Genomic DNA, 21,297 nt, shown 5'->3' on the forward strand with positions numbered 1-21,297 from the left:
TCATGCATGGAAAACAAATACAGATTTTTTCATTTCTTTTGTAAATTGAAAGATTACATCAATTGCATGATTGTGTTTGTTGATTAGGTAGTATAATGTGTATATTGTTGTGTATTTTGTGTGTAAACTTGGCTCCGTGAGTCCTAGATGTCTGACTGAAACAATAAACATCACATGTCTGTAGTAGAAACACAGGCATGATTTACCATATTTGTACAAATAAAGGTCTTCTGTCTTACTGTATTTGACCCTCAATAAGCACCCAGGGCACTTAAAATTGGAAAGAAAAAAAATGAGGGGACGCTTAATAGGACTGACTTTGGACTAAGTTTTCACAAATTATTGCACAATTATTAAGCCATCTCAATTTGCAAAAGAAATCAAGTTATGAAACCTAGCTAAATGACAAAGGCGTTTATTGGGTCGAAAAAGTTATTTATGTATGTTCAGTAAAATGTACTTCTGTAAAAGCTTACACTGTTTTAACAGTTTGTGATAATTTTCATTTGAGTTTACTGGTATATGTTCAAATTTTGTGTTATTTTGTTGAACCTTTCACAACAATAAAGAAAAACTAAGCAAATATTGTATTTTGATCAAACACTTAGTGGAATATCATGGTAGTCTATCACAAATACATGTAGATAACCACTGTACAGAACTTAGTAGAGCTCACCTGGTCCATTAAGCTGTCTCCTGTAATCTCTCCACATGGTCAACAGGTGGACATGGAGTAGTATTAAAGTTTTAATACCTACATGGTTAGGTTGTTTGAATTTATTAAACAATTTTGATATTTTTTTGTATATATCTTTAGAAAAAGTCACAAGTGAACATTGTATGAGTGATTCTTTTTTCAATATCTTCAAGCGTCTAAATAAATGACAAATCTCATATTGACGTCTATAACAAATGTGTTTTGACTGTGATGGTTTGCCATTGAGACAATCTATCTTTATTATAGTTAATAATTAAGTTTCCCAGTGAAAAAGACAAAGCCAAGCAATACAATAACTGAATGAACCTAACTTGTATAGAAACATTTTCTGGCTTTACAGTGCCATGGCTTCAGTCCTAATTAAATCCATCGAAGTGTATTACCTGTATTTTATTACCTAACCTGTAGTTTATAACCCTTGTTAACATTCAAAGGTTGTGCTTCATTAAGGATTCAGATGCAGGCTGGATGTAGAAATGTAATATAACACAGGTAGATTAGGACTGATTGATTGGATGTCCTCATGAATATGTATGAGTGTCTCTGATGTTGTTGCTAGGTGTTTTTGTGTTGATGAGCGACAGATGATCTCACAGACCATTAATCTCGTTAATTACCTTCAGAGGCAGAGGCTTATCAATTTTCATGCTTTGGTAGGCATGGCCGAACAACAACAACCTCCAAAGTAGCATAGCAGAACAACAACGTTCTTTAAGGTTGCATAACAGAAAAACAACATTCTTTAAGATTACATAATACATAAAAAACATCCTTAAATGTCACATTTTTTAACATCAACATTCAGCTTGCAGCAGAACAAGGTCACAAATCTGAACAAAATCTTCAAGGTCTTCTTTTTAAACAAAAAATTATTCAAGGTCAAAATAGCTGAACAAAATGCGGTTACCATTCAAGGTCACATATACTAGTACAGAAGCTTAACGAAATTCCCCTTCAAGTACACATTGTTGCATGAACAATGTATCATTCAAGGTCACATGGCTACAAGAAATGATTCAAAGTCACATATAGCTGAACAAAATATCTTTCAAGGTCACATGACTGAACAAAAAATCATTCAAGGTCACCTAGCCGAACAAAAATATCATTCAAGGTCACATAGCTGTTTTGTGGATGTCCTTAGATGTGAGTTAATTTTGTTTTTGTAAAGGTAATTTAGGGTCTCAAGAATTGCTAATAACAGAAACCCTTCGGTCCAGATCATGACATTGTTACTTTCTGGTAAAAATTTGGAAATATTAGCGTTAATAACTATATCTCTGAGTACACTTGAATATCTTTTTGTGGTGATATTAAACAACTCAATTTTTCAAGTGTTTGTTCTTTAAGGAATACCAGTGTATACATATGTTTGATTGTAAAGTCTACCTTTTGACTGATATTGATTAAACAAATAAGAGGTATAGTTCCATACACATGGAGAAGTACCTGTAATTGACCCATTGGGGAGATAGAAGAGGTGTGTGAGGTTGCCATGGAAACACTTGACCTACTGGTGTGTATGAAGAGGTGTATTTGGTTGCCATGGAGATGTTTCAGATGATTACACAAGTCAGCTTTTCTTTTATTAAACTCTACCTGAGATTAAATCAACAGGGGAAATCTCATCAATTGAACATTGAAAGTGCGATGTAATTTGGTTAATTTGGTGTAAGATTAATTATTTTTATGCTTCAGCCATTCACCCGTTAGAAATGTCATTGTGTTGGCTCTACAGGTTGTAACATTTTTTTTCTATTGTGTACCTGAAATAGAATCAATTTCAATGCCACACTTCAGCACAGGTTCTGTGTTGTAGACACTGTTTATACTTGGACTAGTTCACACGTATATTCAACACACACACCCACACACACACACACACACATAATATACTGATTGCATTATGCTTTAATTCGAATTCAAGCTGGGAGTCGGTACAGATTATATTTCTATTTTATCCACATTGTGTCAGTTTTCTAAGACACAAGACAGTTCATGGCTGTCATATGCTGTATAATGGTACAGGTTACAATGACAGTGAAAGATCGACACTATTTTATAACCTATCGTCAATGATGATATTCAGTTTTATAGATATTGGTAGTGTCTGTTTTACCTGTCCTTTTGCTCAGACACAAACTTGATTGACACCTATACAGGTACACTGTTATAGCTTGGGTAATCCATTGATACTAGTATGTGCTGTAATGTTGTAAGTGCCAGTCATCATGTTACGATGTATCATATAAAGATAACGTGTCAGGACTTGTAGTGTGGATTACAAAGATTAAGGATATATTTATTTTACTCACATTGATATTCTTTATTGGAATGACATATGTACATAGCTATTCTTGCTTTAATATCAAAGTAAGCAGGGATACAGATTATTGTTATAACATTGTTGTGTACCAACAGACCTCTAACAGACCTCGTGTAAATTATTGTTGCTCTTACTTTTTTCATTTGATGTGATATGGTGTACTGTATAGCTACACAAACTTAACTGTCAAAATAATCATGAATAGAAAATATACAGACATGTTGTATGAGTCAATATTATATATATCCTTATCTGATAGAGTATTTATAAAACCTGAATCATTCATATAGATATTCTATATGAAAAAAATGTCCCCAACATTACATGTAATTTATCAGTAATATGATATCCTTTCTCAATAAATAGATATCCTCTATCAGTAAATAGACATCCTTTATCAATAAGTAAGAAAATGTCCTATATCACTTAATAGATATCTGTTAACTGTAAGAAGATATCCAAAATCAGTCAAAAGATACCCATAATGAGTCAGCAGATATCCTTTTATAAGTCAGCAGATATTCTTTTATAAGTCAGCAGATATCCTTTTATAAGTCAGCAGATATCCTTTTATAAGTCAGCAGATATCCTTTTATCAGTCACCAGATATCCTTTTATCAGTCACCAGATATCCTTTTAACAGTCACCAGATATCCTTTTATCAGTCACCAGATATCCTTTTATCAGTCACCAGATATCCTTTTATCAGTCACCAGATATCCTTTTATCAGTCACCAGATATCCTTTTATCAGTCACCAGATATCCTTTTATCAGTCACCAGATATCCTTATATCAGTCACCAGATATCCTTTTAGTCAGTCTTAAACATATTCTGTATGTGACAGTAGACATTGGGTATATATATAGTACCTATATGAATTACTAAATGTATGGTGTCTGTTTATTCTTATAACACAAATTTATCTTACCTAGTTTTCAGATACTATCTTGATAAAAAAAGTTCCTTGCAGTCCTTTTTATTCACTATCTAAGATATCTCAAAAGTGTATTGTTGTTGAAGAAGAAGCAGCATAAATATCAATTGATAATTTACAATGAAACCAATGTTGGATATTTCAAATGATAATTTTTTTGTGTGTGTTATAGACAAAAATTCACCCAGCGTTTGCCTACGCCCAGGCGGGGAGAGACACATCAGATGTCATCTATCCTCTCAGGGGAAATAAAAAGTAAGGACCATAAAATAAAGTAAAGCTGATAACACGTTAACTAGGTACTTCAGGGATAGGTATAACCTGGTACTAAAGTTGTCGTAAAACCAAAGTCGTAAAGGTAGAATCATCCATTGAATTGGTAACTTAATTATCGTCGAAATATCAGAATGGATGAAGAATTTTTTACTCTTAACACAAATCAAAAGTGAAATTTACTCTTTTCAAAGTAAATATATGAAATTAAAATAAAATTTGTTTGACATACTGAATTGCTATTATGATATCCAATAATCACTGTCTTTTGACCCTTTCCCTCTAGGGCACTAAAGGGAGGATGGCCTCAGTTAAGGAGTGTTCCCTCCCAGAATATCACCCGTGGGGAGGCCCAGCGACTCGTCAATATAGCAACCAAACTTTTGGTAGCCACGGTAGGTATCATATACTTACACCTTCATGTCTTCTAGTCATGATTAAAGATCATGCTACAATAATTATAATGATAAATTCAATCATATTAAATCAAGATACATTAAACCTTTTCAACTCAAAGTCTGTAGAACTATAGAACTTATACATTAAGTATTCTAGATAATAAGTTAAGTAGTCAATAGTTTAGATAATTTACACGTATCAACTGTTTGCTGTATTTGCATATTACAGCGTCATCCGCCCTTGCGGGTAGGTATTGATTGTAATGTCATCTGGTTGCAAGCGTAACGTCGAGTACTGGTATATTTTTCAGAGAATGTAAGTTTCCCTCACAAATCAATGACGTCAAAATCGATACTTACCTGCAAGGGAGGTAACTCTGCAATATGCGAAGAAGGAATGACTGGTTTACAATACATATCAATGCTAATGCACAGCAAATACGGTCAGAGTTTTATACAATATGTCTGAAAAATTTGGTAAATTAAAATGAACCTGCTTTGTTTTTGGTTTAGGAAACTGTGGACATCATTCAACCTCGTCCTCCCAGTCCAAAGAGGGGACAGTCTGCCCCCAAACCATTTGAGGTATGTGGAGCTAGTCTTACAGCTAGTGTCACTGCATGTTTACTGTTTTAGATAGTTTTTCTCTTTTTTTTTTTTCCACAAGTACACAGCATATAGCTATAGTGATATTTTGTTTATTTACTTAGTGTATTCCTAGATTTGTTAAAAGAAGTTATTTTAAAATTTTAAATTTCAATATCTTGGTTTGACTTATCAGTTAAAAATATCATGTTTTGATATGTTATATAAATATCAAAATATGCAAAGTTTCATAACTCGATAATAGGAGTTAAAAAAAATTGATATTCAAATTTTGTCTCCTTTAGTAGCATTGATTAAGTAAGTCTTTTATCACAGTAGGATATGCTTAGGAGAACTCCTCCCCACAGCAGTTATTCTTACTAAATGAGATATTGTAAACAAACTTTCTTTCGCAGCTGCTAAATTTCGCAATATCAGTTTCAAATCATTTTCGGGGCGGATTTTGAGTTTCACTGATTTAAAATTGAATGGAAATACCTTTGAATTTTATTGTGCAAAATTTTTAGAAAATATCAATATGTGGAAAAATCTTTCGCGAAGTTACCTTGATTGCGAAAATCACGAAAATAAATTGCATAGAAAGAAAGTTAGGTTACAGTAGTCACTTTGAATAGATATCTAAGTCAGTAGAATGTTTGTTTTGTGGATGCATGTCCTTATTTGGCTATCCTGCCTCCTTTCTTTGCCTGTCACGCATGTAGACTGAGAGGCCACTTCCTGGGCTAGATGATGATCTGATATATATTCCAGTAGATTCTGTTAAGAAACAGGTAAGTAGGTCACTGTGAGTTGATAACACAGAATTAATCACTTGTTGTAATTTGACACCATTACTGTCCAGTGTGATATAATACAATGGTTAACAAAAGAAATGAGGTTTCCATAGGTACATATTACTCTCCAATCATAAGTGTTTCCCTACCTCAAGAGCCCACACCTTACAAGAATTTGTTAAGAGGCAACCCCAATATTAGGAATTTACCTTTGTCAATATTAAGCATATCACTGCCTCAAGAGATCACCTTTCATACACGTCATATCCCTGTGTCATTACAGATCACCTCTCTCTTTATCATTATTATATCCTTTACTCAGGCCCCTGAATTGTCAGTGTTATTCCTTAATGGAAAAGAGCAATCCAATTTCAAGGAATTAACCTAGAATTAAAGGATTTCTACTTTTTGAAACTCAATTTCTCCTAATTATCCATACTTAATTAGAAGCCAAATTTTTGTTGTAACATTAAGGATGTGTCCTGCTTGTATAGGAACATTTTAGACCACATTTACCTAGCATGCCGAGCCTCAATCTTGAGTGTAGATCGTATTTATAAATGTCTATTCACATATCATATTGTATTTGGTATATGATGGGGAATCAAAAATACTAAGTGATATTTTGTGTTAAATTGATTATCAAATTCTACAATAAATACATCTATTAACCCTGTCTTACAAAAAGCATAAGACAAAGTACTGCATATCATGATAAATTGTACATGTCAAGGGAAAAAATCCTATAGTTTATTGTGATTTCAATTTTACCAAATAAGGGTAACATTATTTACCTTGCCATATACAATGTTTTGGGCCAAAGATACTTAACCCACTCCAGAAGTTATATAAGTATGCTTTATTTAGTTTATCATAATTGTTTTTAAGCCCAAAGATTCTGGTAAAAAACGTCCAGCAACAGCAAAATACACCTGGGATATTCACGGCAGACGTCACATGAATGAAGACGAAAAACCTACGGTAAGATTTTATGTCACAAAATACAGATACTATAAACTTTAAAATGGAAACTTTTGATTCTGAACGTTAGAAAATCTGATTTTAGAGAACATTTTATTTAATCTGAGTTTGTTTTCTTTCTGTAGTCCTACGACGACAGTTATTCACCGAAGCGTTCCTCACGCAACACTCAAGCAGAGAAACCGTAAGTTACTTGTTCATGCTATAGGGATAGTTCATATATCTATAATTTCTGCAAGTCATTCTTGCAAAGCTTTCAAAGAAAATTAATGAACCTCAGAGTGCTAGATACATAAGTTTGGAGCAAAACATTTTTTGATTTCATTCTTGTAGCAAAATTTAGCAAAATTACTGTGGTAACGAACCAGTATTATTATTCTTTACTTCAGAAGACTCTTCATCAGAAATCTTTATAGTTGAATATTATTTTACCAAGGCGACATTATAATTTTTACAGAGAACCAAGAAGAGTTATCGTAAAGAAAGTCGTGAAGTCTAAACCTGCATCCACCACAACTACAACAACTAGCCAGCCTGAGAAATCAGAACGGTCAGAAAGGTCAGAAAGGTCAGCAAAGTCTGACAGACTGTCAAGGTCAGAAACATCTTCAAGGTCACAGAAATCAGACAGATCAGAAAAGTCTGATCGATCACCTAAATCAGACCGGTCTGGTACATCAGGAAGGTCACCGAAAAGATCAAGGTCACCGGATAGCATGACAACATCCAGTACAGACAGAAGTTCAAGTGTAGGGACAAAAACATCTAGCAGCGTGAAGGAAAGGACGAAACCTGGTACCCACAAGTCTACGGTTATACATGTACGCGACACAGACATTCGCGAGGAAGTCAAAGTTAGCCATTCTACACAAGCAGGAGATAGTGTCAGCATACAAACTGAGACCAACATGATAACCAACTACAATCCGGTATGTAGACTTTATTTCACCACCTAATGATACACATTTTCAGAATTAGGGGGATTGTATGCACATAAGACTCTCTCCACCTATTGTCCCTCTTTCCTGCAGGCTAATATGATGAATAGAATGATTATAAATGTCACAAGAAATAATCATGTACTAGTTTTGTTTTTATTTGTTTTATCAGCAAAGAGTATGAAGCAAACACTTTTCAACTGCTTGCTGGGTGGCTATTTTTTCTCATTTACCGGTAGTTAATGTTGATTCAAAATTGATTTCCTGTGATTAAATATCAAGAAAAATTGTAAAACATCTGTAGATTATTATTTATTGACCTGTTTCCTTTATTAATACTGAAACAGCTGGACCAAGAGGTCAAACAGGGAGACTGGGCAGAGTATCAAATCTATGTTAGGACTGGAAACAGGACAGGAGCTAGTGCTAGTACCAATATAGAGGTCAAACTTACCATATATGGTGATAAGGGCCGCACAAAGGAACTCGTCCTAAAGGACTCTAAACGACATCTTGTCATGTTCCAGAGGGGCAAGGTAATTACACAGTATAATAGTAGTTTAATATAGTAAGTACAGAGTTTGAATCAAATAGATCCTTATGAAACATCTTAGAAGGTATAAATACATGTATATTACTTTTGAACAAATTTAAGAAAATTTCAATTATCATTGTAGCACCCATATCTGTGTATTAAGTCAATGTTATTTTGTACAGCCAGTTATTTTTGTGGGCTAATATTTTCCTGATTTCGCTAGACATTGTTAGCTATACCGTATTTGTTAAATATACCAGGTATTTGATATTTTATTGTGATGTATTTGTTACATTGTACTTGTATCCTTGTTTAACTTATACTGCTTTGCATTGTAGGAGGACCTTTTTATCTTAGGATGTCATCATGTTGGGAAACTTCATCAAATCAAAATAGGACATGACAGGACATCACTACGTAAGTTTTTGAAAGGGAAATATTTTCGCAGTGAACTGTAACTCCTGCATTTGGGTCCATTTTCTGGAAATATTGTTCTAAAGATAAAAATATTCGCCATGTTTATTAACCATATATCACTAAAACAAATGTCAATTATCTTGCATTGATCAACGAGTTGTGTGTACCTGCATTGAAGCTACTGTAATACAAATTTTCGCATAATTTTGCGAAAAATTTACACCTGTCTGATTGAAGCCAATTAACAACTTAATGGACTTACATATGACAACAATGTATGAAGTGGAAGTTAACAGTATGTTATTTTTATTTACAGGAGATGCCTGGTATTTAGAAGGTGTTACCGTGTACGACATGCATGACAAGAGAATCTACGAGTTTAACTGTGAGCGGTGGTTGTCTGCCCATGATGGAGATCGGAAAACCTACAGGGTCCTGGAGATGGATAGAGACCGAGCTTTTATAGAAGGTAATACCCGTTCTAATGTGAGTTAATGTTTTCAAGGTACACATCATCTGTAGTCGTATCTTAACTAGTCAATGGTCTGTTAAAAAGTCGATAAAGCTCTCCTGTGTATAAGTGTACAACTTGTTACTATGGACTCACCACAGTGCTGCCGAAGATTGATAACCTAAAGTTAAAGCTGGTGTTCAAAAATTTATCATGGCATATGACACAATTTTCTTGTGTTATAAACAATAATTTTTTTTTTTTACAACCAAGCATAATTTCCTATGAATTAAGACATTAAAGAGTAATGTATCAAACAGCAAATTAGAATTTATCCTTAGCTTAGTCCGAATGATCCTGACTATCTATCCGCTTTTTATATACTGACGTGGGCGGATGATAGTCAGATGTCCATGCTCTTTCAAAACGCCAAAAGTCCAGTGACCCTCACTAGGGTCGCTAGTTTTTCAATGTTTTCTCTTTTCAGGTTTCATGTGATTTTTTGACAATTGCATAGTTCGATAGAAAAATTATTTTTACACTACCTTGACATGTTGAAAAAAGTAAATTATATCTCTCAGCGTGCAACTTGTGGTATTTCTTTGAGACTTCTCAAATTTCCCGGCTAGATCGTCCATATTGGTTGAAGTTATCACGTGATTAAAATCTCGCCGGAAGTCAAGGGAAATCCTTTTCATCAACGCATTTTTAACCTTCATTTTCTGACGTCACTCAAATTCTCGCGAGATTGGTTTTGGCAGCCATATACAAACAACGTGCCTGAAAATGACGAAGTCCGAAGAAACTGGAGGAAATGCATTTGTTAACAGTCGTTTACACATATAATTGATATGGAAGGTAGTGTAAAAATAATTTTTCTATCGAACTATGCAATTGTCAAAAAATCACATGAAACCTGAAAAGAGAAAACATTGAAAAACTAGCGACCCTGGTGAGGGTCGCTGGACTTTTGGCGTTTTGAAAGAGCACAGACTTCTGACTATCATCCGCCCACGTCAGTATATAAAAAGCGGATAGATAGTCAGAATCATTCGGACTATCCTTAGCTTTGGAGTAATATTTGGTTTAGTGTTCAAACTTAAGTATATTCACATTTACAGCATTGCATGGAGATGATGATGATAGTAGGAGTACGACTGGATCAATAACTGAATCAGAAACAGAATCATCTACTCCCCGAGGCAGGAGACGTCCAGAATCAAAATCTTCCAATAGTTCAGTGAGAGTACGAGGAGGAAAGGACATTAAATATCGTAAAAAGGACTTTGAGCGTGGCTCTGACTCGGAAAGTAGTTACACTTCTGATAGTTCTAGTGACCTATCCACAGATCGTACACCAAAAGTTAGACCATTATCTCCACTTAGGAAACCTGATGAGGATGAATTTTTCGATACCCGTGGTTCAGGACCTACCTTCTTATTCCGTGACGGAAAAGGATCGCCTCCAAAGGAAGTGGACTCTGTGCGTGCTAATGTTTCTGTAGATTCTGCTACGGAGACCTCGGAGGATACTGGCAGCAGAGTAAGGGAAGACTTCCTTGAGGGATACAAGGTAGGCTATACCGTAATGCAATAGTAGGCTGAGCACTTAGCAATGGTGTTTGTGAAGCTTTCCATGTTATTGTTATTTTTACTTTTGAATCTTAATTTACAGACTTAAGGTGAAAAATTTACGGTTGACCCAATTTCTCCAGGAAAAAAATCATAATCACTTGTTCTAATTTTTTTAGCCACCATCATCAGATGGTGGGCTATTCAAATCGCCTTTCGTCGTGGTCTCGTCGGGTCAAATTTCTCTAAAAGTACTGAAGGGATCTTTCTCAAATTTCATATGTAGGTTCCCTAGACCTAGTGTGAGCACTTGCCAGCCGCCATCTTGGATTTTGATAGTTAAAGTTTGTTACGGCTAATTCTCAGAAGTACTGAAGGGATCTTTCTCAAATTTCATATGTAGGTTTACCCTGTAGTTTTGCATTTTACTGGATTTTGATGTTAAAGTTTGTTACCGCTATTTCTCAGAAAGCACTGAAGGGATTGTTTAAGGTTTAGTTGTGCATATTATTTTGGGACTATCGGACAAGATGCGAACAAGCCGCCAATTTGATAGTTTGAAAAATTATCTTTACGGTTCCCTAGACCCAGTTTCTCCAAGGGAAAAAAATCATGATCACTTGTTCTGATTTTTCATTTTTTTATTATCGTGTATTAAATGGAAGAATTTTACAAAAAGTGACAGATTGAGGAAATGTTTTAGATTTATGCAGCATAAACAGCATTATGTTGTCTGATAAGGTGTTCATTTCTGTTTTATGTATATTTATGTATCAAATCTAAATTCTTTATAGAATACCAATTTTTAGATCTAGTCTTGCCTTATACATGTCCCGTCTGCTTGCTTTTAGAGTTAACTCCACCTTATACCTATATATGCATGAGAATTTATCTTTGTTGTATGCTTCACAAGACAATGATGTTTTTGTTTTAGTCGTCATCATCTAAGGTATGGTTAGAAGGATGTTTCCCTGATATTATTTAGTTGTGTGATTCTACAGATTATAATGTGTGAACATATACCTTGTTGCTCTGTGGCAGATCCAGAAACCCATTAGTATAAACTTCGGTAATATGTTTCTGAAAGTTTTAAAAATCTCACTGCTGAAAGATTAGTGATATTGCTAATTGAAGGTTGGTTTCTATTGAAATTTACTTTTCATTTTCTGTTTTTGGGAATATTTTTCCATTGAATATTTTCTCTGGAAATGTCATAGTTACCGGTAATTTGAAGATACATGGCCTGTTACAACTAAAACTGACCTTCCTCAACTGTATCTGCCACTATCTATCTGACAGCTTATTTAGATGCATGCTACCTTTCTGATCATTATTACCTCAATGTAACAATTAGATAATATATTACTCTACTGTATCTGCAGAATACGCTGTTTCTATATAATATTTCTGTTATGAATATTTGTAGATGATATATTAAGGATGCCAATTACAAACCTCTATATATATCTATATTTACACTTGTTGTTTTGACCAAATTAAAACTGTATATATACAAATACAGTACCACTAAATAAATAAGTTCTGTGACCAAACCCTATTTCAAGCATTGTGGTAAGCTTAATTAGCAAGAGGAACAGCCGAACACTAAAAAAGGAGAGAAGAGAGTAACGGAACTGGATTGGGTTGATCATCGGCCACCGGGGAGCTCAATTTAATAGAGAACTCCAGCTAGTGGTCATACAGTCCCGTTCAAATCTCAGTCGTCTGGCCATTTGTTCCTTATGTCTTTTTTTGGTAACAAATATGAAGCACACACTGATTCATTAGAATAAAATGAAAATATGAAATAAAATGTTAACCTGTCTGATTTAGAACACGAGTTACAAAGATGACAAACAAAGAGCTTGTATGTAGGGCAAATGAATCCTTCAATGCTTTTGGTTGCAGAGATTTGAATAAACTTCTTAAGACTGCATGCTTGCATAACAAAAAAATAATGTTTGTCTAGAAGTGATTTACTTTTCTGACTTCATCCATTTCTCTCAGTTTATATCAAAGCCTTATAAATATCCTGTTTCTGACCTTAAAAATAGCTTTTTCTTCTTTTTAGCAGTTTATACTGTTACTAGAAGTGTCTGGCATATCTATAAGATTTTTTAATATAATTCTTAACATTTTTTTTCTTGCTCTTAGAAGAGATCATTTTAATTTCCTTTAAAAAGATCTTTTATATACATGTACTGTTTATTCTAGAAGTGCCTGAATGAGCAACTATTTATAATTTCTGTAGAGATATACATAGGTTGATTTACAGGTGTTTGAATATATGCCAACCCTATCAGGTTATACATTAGCAATATCTATTTTTCAGGTATCATGTACAAAAATCTGTATCTCTCGGTCTTGATGTCCTAGTTATGTAATAAGCCTTTATTGTTCAGATTACTTATTACTTGTGCCATCCATCAACTGTCTTATAAAAATAATTCTTATCAGCTTTCTTATGAATTAGATGTCCTAGATAAAAGCTATTTGGTATTTGTTTAAAATTTAATTTTAAAACATATTAGAAAGACAAACTGGCAAAAGAAAAAATGTTCGACGTTTTATCAACAGTTCAATGTCATTAGCTGTTATCAAAGTCTATTGAAATAATTTCTGCTGAATTTAAGGTATAACAAAGTACTTTGATATAAGTGAATCACTGACTGGGATGTCAATGGTTCCATTTTATATTTGACATACCTCCAGGTGAAATGCTAAGTGGTTACCAGAATGTATTTGTGGGATTTTTACTGACAGCAGGTTTCATTTAAAGCTTCCTTTTCAAGTTAGTGTGAATAGATGTACATTGAAATAATAAGGTGTTTACAAAAGCACATTTTTACTGGTATCAATTTTAAGTACTGGTATCAAAACAATAAAAAAACCAGGTAGAACTGATGGCAGCTGAGCTCTCTCATGGTCTCTCTATGATTACCGAGTATGTGGTTATTTGATATCAGGTTGGACTGCTGATATCAGTCTTGATATATAATTATAAAATTATTTGATATCCAGGTTGGTCTGAGAGCTGCCGAGGAGGATTCTAAGATGAGGACGAGTGAGGAGGTTAAGGAGAGGAAGAAAGTCCTGGTAGGACCCACGATCCACGAGGCAGCTCAGGCGGGGAATCTAACTCGTGTACAGGAACTACTGCAGCACTACCCTGACATGAAGGAGTAAGAATTTTCTCAGTTAACCAATTAATTATCGATTGTTTGTAGTCAACAAAACTAGCTTAAGTCTTGTGCTCAGTCAATTAACAACTCAATTTGGTATGTTTTTGGAAAAGTATGGTTAAATTTTATTTTCAGTTATTGATCAATTCTCTTAATAACTTTTGCTTCTGCCTGATTCACAAGTTACCTTAGAAACCAAAAGTTACCCACAGTTTGTTATGAATTACATGTCCTAGATGGCAGCTATTTGGTATTTGTTTGAAATTTAATTTTTTAAAAGTTTGTATTTCCAAATTTTACTTTAAAGGTCCAAGGATGAGAGTGGACGCACTCCACTGCATCTCGCCTCTACAGACGGTCACATTGATGTGGTCAAGTGGCTGGCCATCGGAGAATCGAACCTCAACCTGGAGACACCTACTGGTTATACTGCCATGCACTTGGCCGCTATGAATGGACACGTGAACTGCATGATGGTGAGTTATCTCTCTTGTTGATATAAACAAAGAGTGATTGAAGTAAATACCTCATACCAATGAAATTAAAAACAAAGTTCTGTTGGTTTTTTGACAGGTGAATAAAGAAAGGAAATCGTAACTGATAATTTTACTTGTACTTTTCAGATCCTGTTTGCCCTAGGAGCTACTATTTCTGTGAAGACCACCGATCAAAAGACACCATTATATTTGGCTGCCATGAAGTAAGTTCTGTCATGTTCAATAAGTGAATTATTTCCTCATTTAATTAACAAACACTGTGATGAGAGGAGAAATGGTTTCAGGATCTCATTATAGAATTTTTTGATCAGAGAGGGAATAATTTCATAATCTAATAACAAATTAGATATATGATATAACTCAATCTGATATAATAGGAATTTGCTAAATATTAACATACATGCTCCATTGTTCTTTCAGAGGACACCTTGAATGTGTGAAGTGGCTGATAGCCAATAGAGCGCGCTTTGATATCGTGGATGACATGGACCGAACACCGCGAATGGTCGCTGAAGATTTTGGACACCGAGATGTAGCTGAATTCCTAAAGGCTTGTGAGAATGAGATGAACGATCCCAACAGTGGGTTCGCCCAGATGAGGTCTACTAGCAAACTGGGGTAAGTGTTATTTTAAAATTAACGTTTATATTGTCTACAAATGATTACTTTATCATACATCCCTTATACTGGTACACTGTACATATACAGTGTATTAGGTAATGAAAATAATTTGTTTGTTTCTTTCAAATCTTTTCTTATTAAGTGATGGGTACTCAAATTGTCTAATTTTATGATCAACTTACTGATTGTTTTCTGAAATTAATTATTCCTTCCGTTGACAGGCCTGGTGGACTACAGACCATTGAAGAAGATTCCAACTCCTCTGTTAGCCAGGAAGAGAAGACGTGGCAGGACGATAAAGATGTAAGTAATACAGATTTCCATCATTAGTGGTACTCGCTCTTAGATCTAATCTGGAGAGGTTTATCAATTGTAAATCTAGAAAATAATGAACTGTTAAGGGTAAATAAAACTCTTGTAGACATTTAAAATTAAATTTGTGTGATCTCAATGTCCAAATAATTTTTTTCTTTTTTCTTAGAGAGAAAAAAATACAAAAATAAGTACATTTTGTAAGGAAATGCTCTGGAATCATGCATATTAAGTACAGTTTGTGTATGATCTATAAAATTCAGGATATACCTGGTAACCAAGTGAACCAGAAACGACATATGTACGGATAGATGACGCCTGCTAAGGGTACATTTTACTTGCTATTTCTGATTTGCGGAGCTTGGCCTAGGTTGATATATATGTATCTGCAAGCATAGATTGTTCCAGCTTATCATATTCTTGTCTGTCTGTAATAAAAAACATCAGCAATAACTTTCTAATCTTCTTTTTGTTTTTGCTTCACTAGCTAAAATACTGTCTAGATCATATCTATGCTGGGATATTGGGTTGGGCTTCCTGTCGGCTTGTTTTGATGTGTTTCATGTACTTGGTCTACTTTTGTTTCAAAATTGTAAATTTGATTCATTATAATTATATACATGTAATAATGAAATTGTCTTTGAGAAATAATGACATTAGCATAGTGAGACCAAGTACACAGCTGTTGTGTGGCTTCTCTGCTACAAATTCATTGTTTTACAGAATTACTCGGACAAAGCTGGAGTTGGAAGTGATGGTGGGTCTCAACGAGCGAAATCAGCACTCACAAATCACAGAGAAAAAGAGGTCCGTTCACTCAACTCACTCCACCATGTACACTCTTCTCTCTATCTCTCTCTGTACCATGATTGTGATTACTGTAATCTGATCCTGTGTGATAAGGCTTCAGTAGATTTAACAAGTTACAAGTTTCTAATAAGAATAGTTCCACTATATTTTTATTCCGTCTTTGGAATTTACAGAGTTATCTGTTCTTTTACGTAGGTATTGATTAGCAGGGAACAGTTTTTGGTTTCCTTCTGTAGGGGCGCTTTAGTTTTCTGACTAACACATGCATATATGTATTAGACATTAGATAGAAGTGTGTAGAGGTCACCATTTGTGCTGACAGATAATGTTCAATGAACCAAAGGGGAGATTATTAATTTAATACTAATAATGACAAAACCCTGCTGGATCCTTATAATTATTGAACAGAAGTTTATATTTATGATAGCTTATATTAAAATTTAAAATAAAGATTTTAGGTATTAAAAATCTGTTCATCATTATTGAAGCGTTTATCCCTTTTCTGGGTTCAGTCCTTTTTTCAGCTTCTGAATTTTTTCTCAGAATAATCAGGATTAGTTTAATATTGCCTATTTATAGAGATCCAGGTGAGACTTGCATGATAATTATCTAGTCCAAATATTACTGCCATTATGTTCAGTCCAGACATTCTCCATTCTTCAGACAGTTACTCCTATTTATATTTATACAGCTACCATGTTCTCGATGTTGTACCACAGATCACACACTACTATACACTGTATGCACACAGTTACTTTACACTTGAGTTTGATCCCAAATTCTCTTTTCCAAGGTTTGATCAGGGTTACATATGTTGACAGCATTCATTTTATAAACTGATAAAGTTGTTGATATCACTTTGATCTGAAAGCATGACTAGATATCAGTAAAATGATATGATCTTAATGACTAGATATCAGTGTAATGACTAGATATCAGTAAAACGCCTGTATGATCGTATGATCAAAATGACTTAATATGAGTGTAATGACTAGATATCAGTGTCATGTCAAGATATCAGTAAAATGCCTATATGATCAAAATGACTTAATATCTGTAAAATGACTAGATATCAGTGTAATGACTAGATATCAGTAAAATGCCTGTATGATCAAAATGACTTAAAATCAATAAAATACTAGATATCTGTAAAATGACTAGATATCAGCGTAATGACTAGATATCAGTGTAATGATTAGATATCAGTGTAATGACTAGATATCTGTGTTATCACTAGATATCTGTAAAATATGTACATAGATACAAAAATGACTAGATATGGGTGAAATACTAAATATCAGTTAAATGACTAGATATTAGAAAAAGTATATTAAACTATAAAAAAAACTTTTATCAAATGAAAGTTCTGATATTCTTCTATCTTTCACTACCTACCACATCTTGGCCTATCTTTATCTGTATAAACAGTTATCAGTCATTTCTCATAATCAAGCCATTTTTCTTTTGTCAAGCTTCCAACCTCTTACATTGCTTAAATATGAAGTATGTACTTCATTGGTGTGCATATTACAATTTTTTGTTGTGTTTAATTTATAATGATACCACACCTACCAACCTCTATAAAGCTAAGAGGTAATAGTTAAATATGAAGTTTTATAGGATATGAACGTATTAATTGATGTTAGTCATATCAATATCCTGAAGGTGAATTCTAGCTCTATATCTGTTATGTGTATGTTCACTAAGATGAGAAAAGTATTTATCATACTCTGATTGCTGGAGCAACAAATTACTGGGAATACTTGTGTTAATGCTTGTTATTTCTTTTACAAATACCATGTGTTATGAAAAATTACCAATTTACTTCCATGTACATGAAGTTATGTAGTTATGTGGATACATGACAGGAAGTTGAAGTTAATCTATATCAACAGGAATATGGCTTAACATATTTCATGTTACAACCAAGAGTTTTTGGTGCAGATTTTGTTTTTAGATAAGGTATTAATTTAATGTTATTTTTCTTTTTTCAAGACGAAGAGAAAACTTTACGAAGAGCAGCATCAAAAAATGGAAGAAAGCGGCGATTCGTTCCTAGATAGCATTCGCCATGAATTTGATACGCGACCCGAGCCATGATTTATCCAACCCATAATAGGATGGTGTGGTTGTTTCTATAGGCATGCATTAGAAAATTCAACTGCAGGTGCTGCATTGTGATATTGACCTTTGATCCACTGAACTTTGACCTTAGATCCGTCCTCAATGATTGGCCAGCACATTAGTAGTAGTGGTGATCCTGAAGTATTTATTTTTGGTAGTTGAAGAAAGAAGTGTATTTTTCTACTGTTAATCAAGGACATACCGGTATAGTGTCACTTAAGTCACAGTCATTGAAGATTGTTCAGAGACCATACTAACCACAGAGAAGAAAGACGATTCTGAACATAAGCGAGTTCTGTTGGAACGACGGTGATTGCATAAACTTGTCCACAATAACTAAGGTGCATGGGCTTTATTTGTTTTTTTTTATTCTCTGCCATTCCTACAATGGTTTATAGTATTTATATATGCCAGACTGTGATATCTCAGCTTTATCCCTTTATGTACCATTGTTTATTATGTTATTTTTAATAGTCACTGTAATAGATGGCGTGTCAGCCAGTATACATCCGATGTGTTGTTGTGTCCTAATTAACATGTACTTATAGCTGTACATGGTAGCTATAAATGGAAATCTTGTCTTTTTTGTGCCATATTTGATCTAATTAGATTGTAGGTAGGACAATTAAACTTTAATGATATAAAACTATAATGAGCAAGTTAGGGGAGATGATAAAAGGATAGAGATTACAGAACGAACCAAGGGAGGTAATAAGTATCTAAGGAAGGCTAATTAGGTTGAATGTAGTACAAGTCCATTCATTATTAGACATATTACAGTAATGAATGAGGTAATTAGACAACAACCAATCATTAGGTGCAGGGTATTTTTTGTTAGAGCATTTATTATGTACCATTTAAAAAAAAATTATTTTACCAAATATTGTCGCTTACTTTGTATTGTTAGCTCGTGGAAGAGTGAAGGTTACGATGGGTATGATGGTAACCTTGGTTACTGCTTTGTTTAGGTGGTGTGTACACGTGTTCAGTCAGAACAGATAAATTAAAGCTGCCAACACTTGTCTATATCGTTTGTGACCAACCTGTACCTTATCACGTAGATGTGATATATGGCATTTTGTAATACATTGTCATAGTTATATTTTCTTCTTGAACAAGTACTGGTATGCAAGATGATATTATTCCTTGATTTAAAATAAGGCATTTTGAACTTAATCTAATATCTCTGTTTTTGTTAGATAACTTTTAGACTTATTAAAATTTACCTCATTTTTTGTAATGGACACACAATCTAGTTTTTATTGTACACTGTATATGTGGAATGAGAAAATAAAACTGTTATTCAGCTTTGAAAACATGCTCAAAAATGTACTGTGATATTCTTATAAATAAGTATTATGTAGCTACATTTTTGTACTGCAAGAAATCTTTTTAAAATATTTGACTGTTAATAGATTAATGCAATACCTGGTAAGTTAAATCTCAAATTTAGCAAATGAGACAACATTAACGATAGAGCCTGCGTAGATTAGTTACTGGTATCTCTTTACCCAATACATAAACTAATTAATACATTTATTTATAGTTCTGAAATGTCCATGTACTTGTTTTCAAAATTGCATTTAAGATAGCGTTTTCAATATTTCTGTATATTGTGATACATAATACCAAATTTTGAATGAAATCATCATAATACAATTCCTTTATAATGATGCCAATAATTAAGCTATATTGCCTGCAAAACTTAATTCTAACACATTGAATCCTTTTTTGACCTCTTTTATCTCTTACATTTCTGAAAATGTTGGGTTTCGACCCATTCCATGTCCATTTATTTTTACAGTATTTGGTAATTAGCTTAAAGAGGTAAAGTGATTTTCTTGACTATAATTTTGTCACCATTTTCCTTGAGTGTAGATTGCCTGTATAGCAGTATCTACGATAGTGTGGATGTATCGGCCATAGTAAATACACTATAGGGACAGCTTGACACTGTCAGATTTGATGTGCTAGAGATAACTATGAAATAAAATTAATGCTACGTCATCCAAGTCTTTGTGTTCTCACTACTATTTTTAACAGTTTCATTGAAATTAAACCATAACATTTTCTACACTATTTAGAAATTCTGTTGGCCATCTTGTTATCTGATCAATTCCAAAAATGAAATGTGTATTACTAGGCACCGAGGGAAACCTACATATGAATTTTGAGTAGTATTACCCTTTCATTCAGTACTCTCTGAGAAATGGTGAAACAAACTTCAATTGTCAAAATCAAAGATGGCTGCCTGTCGGCCATCTTGTTATCCAATCATTTCCAAGATGCAATATGCAAAACCAAGGGGAACTAGGGAACCTACATATTACATTCGAGAAGGATCCCCCCCAGTATGTTTTGACAAGAATGGTTTACAGATGGACAACTGACCACTGACATGAGGCAATTTGAATAGCCCACCATCTGACTGTCTAGTTTGTCAGCCTAGTCAACAAAATGACACGTTTCCATGACAATCTTTTGAAATCACGAGTCTGTCACATTAATGTCATTACCTGAATTTAGGCTTGTGCCACATGCATTGCTGCATCATTGTATATGTACAATAAACTTCACATATAATGAGATAGAGAAGATATCATTTTTAGCCTACCATCATCAGATGGTGGGCTATTCAAATCGCTTTTTGTCCGTTGTCCGTCCTTCCGTCCGTCCGTTAACAATTCTTGTTATCGCTATTTCTCAGAACGTAGTGAAGGGATCTGTCTCAAATTTCATATGTAGGTTCCCCTAGGGCCCTAGTTGTGCATATTGCATTTTGAGACCAATCGGTTAGCAAGATTTTTTTAGTTAAAGTTTGTTATCG

At 34.0% G+C, this 21,297-nt stretch overlaps 1 protein-coding gene across 8 annotated transcripts in view; it reads left to right on the forward strand.

The window, feature by feature from the left end:
* The window catches only part of LOC138323115 (uncharacterized), a 36,517-nt gene extending 16,040 nt beyond the window's left edge, over nucleotides 1–20,477 (forward strand). For 3 of the 8 annotated variants that reach the window (XM_069267484.1, XM_069267476.1, XM_069267479.1), the window contains 19 exons: nucleotides 4,153–4,235; nucleotides 4,540–4,648; nucleotides 5,165–5,236; nucleotides 5,959–6,027; nucleotides 6,919–7,011; nucleotides 7,137–7,195; nucleotides 7,469–7,940; nucleotides 8,297–8,485; nucleotides 8,823–8,901; nucleotides 9,218–9,370; nucleotides 10,474–10,925; nucleotides 11,859–11,873; nucleotides 13,946–14,106; nucleotides 14,414–14,582; nucleotides 14,730–14,806; nucleotides 15,024–15,221; nucleotides 15,446–15,527; nucleotides 16,260–16,343; nucleotides 18,342–20,477. In XM_069267484.1, the coding sequence (XP_069123585.1) occupies nucleotides 4,153–4,235; nucleotides 4,540–4,648; nucleotides 5,165–5,236; nucleotides 5,959–6,027; nucleotides 6,919–7,011; nucleotides 7,137–7,195; nucleotides 7,469–7,940; nucleotides 8,297–8,485; nucleotides 8,823–8,901; nucleotides 9,218–9,370; nucleotides 10,474–10,925; nucleotides 11,859–11,873; nucleotides 13,946–14,106; nucleotides 14,414–14,582; nucleotides 14,730–14,806; nucleotides 15,024–15,221; nucleotides 15,446–15,527; nucleotides 16,260–16,343; nucleotides 18,342–18,446 (2,721 nt within the window). In that variant the 3' untranslated portion in view covers nucleotides 18,447–20,477. Of the gene's footprint in view, nucleotides 1–4,152; nucleotides 4,236–4,539; nucleotides 4,649–5,164; nucleotides 5,237–5,958; nucleotides 6,028–6,918; nucleotides 7,012–7,136; nucleotides 7,196–7,468; nucleotides 7,941–8,296; nucleotides 8,486–8,822; nucleotides 8,902–9,217; nucleotides 9,371–10,473; nucleotides 10,926–11,858; nucleotides 11,874–13,945; nucleotides 14,107–14,413; nucleotides 14,583–14,729; nucleotides 14,807–15,023; nucleotides 15,222–15,445; nucleotides 15,528–15,799; nucleotides 15,864–16,259; nucleotides 16,344–18,341 lie in introns of those variants that run through there. The other 5 variants (XM_069267482.1, XM_069267483.1, XM_069267481.1 and 2 more) reach the window with 5 other exon arrangements.
* The last annotated feature ends 820 nt before the right edge of the window (nucleotides 20,478–21,297 follow it).

The sequence above is a fragment of the Argopecten irradians genome, chromosome 5 (assembly GCF_041381155.1).
Source record: "Argopecten irradians isolate NY chromosome 5, Ai_NY, whole genome shotgun sequence".
Taxonomy (NCBI): Eukaryota; Metazoa; Mollusca; class Bivalvia; order Pectinida; family Pectinidae; genus Argopecten; species Argopecten irradians.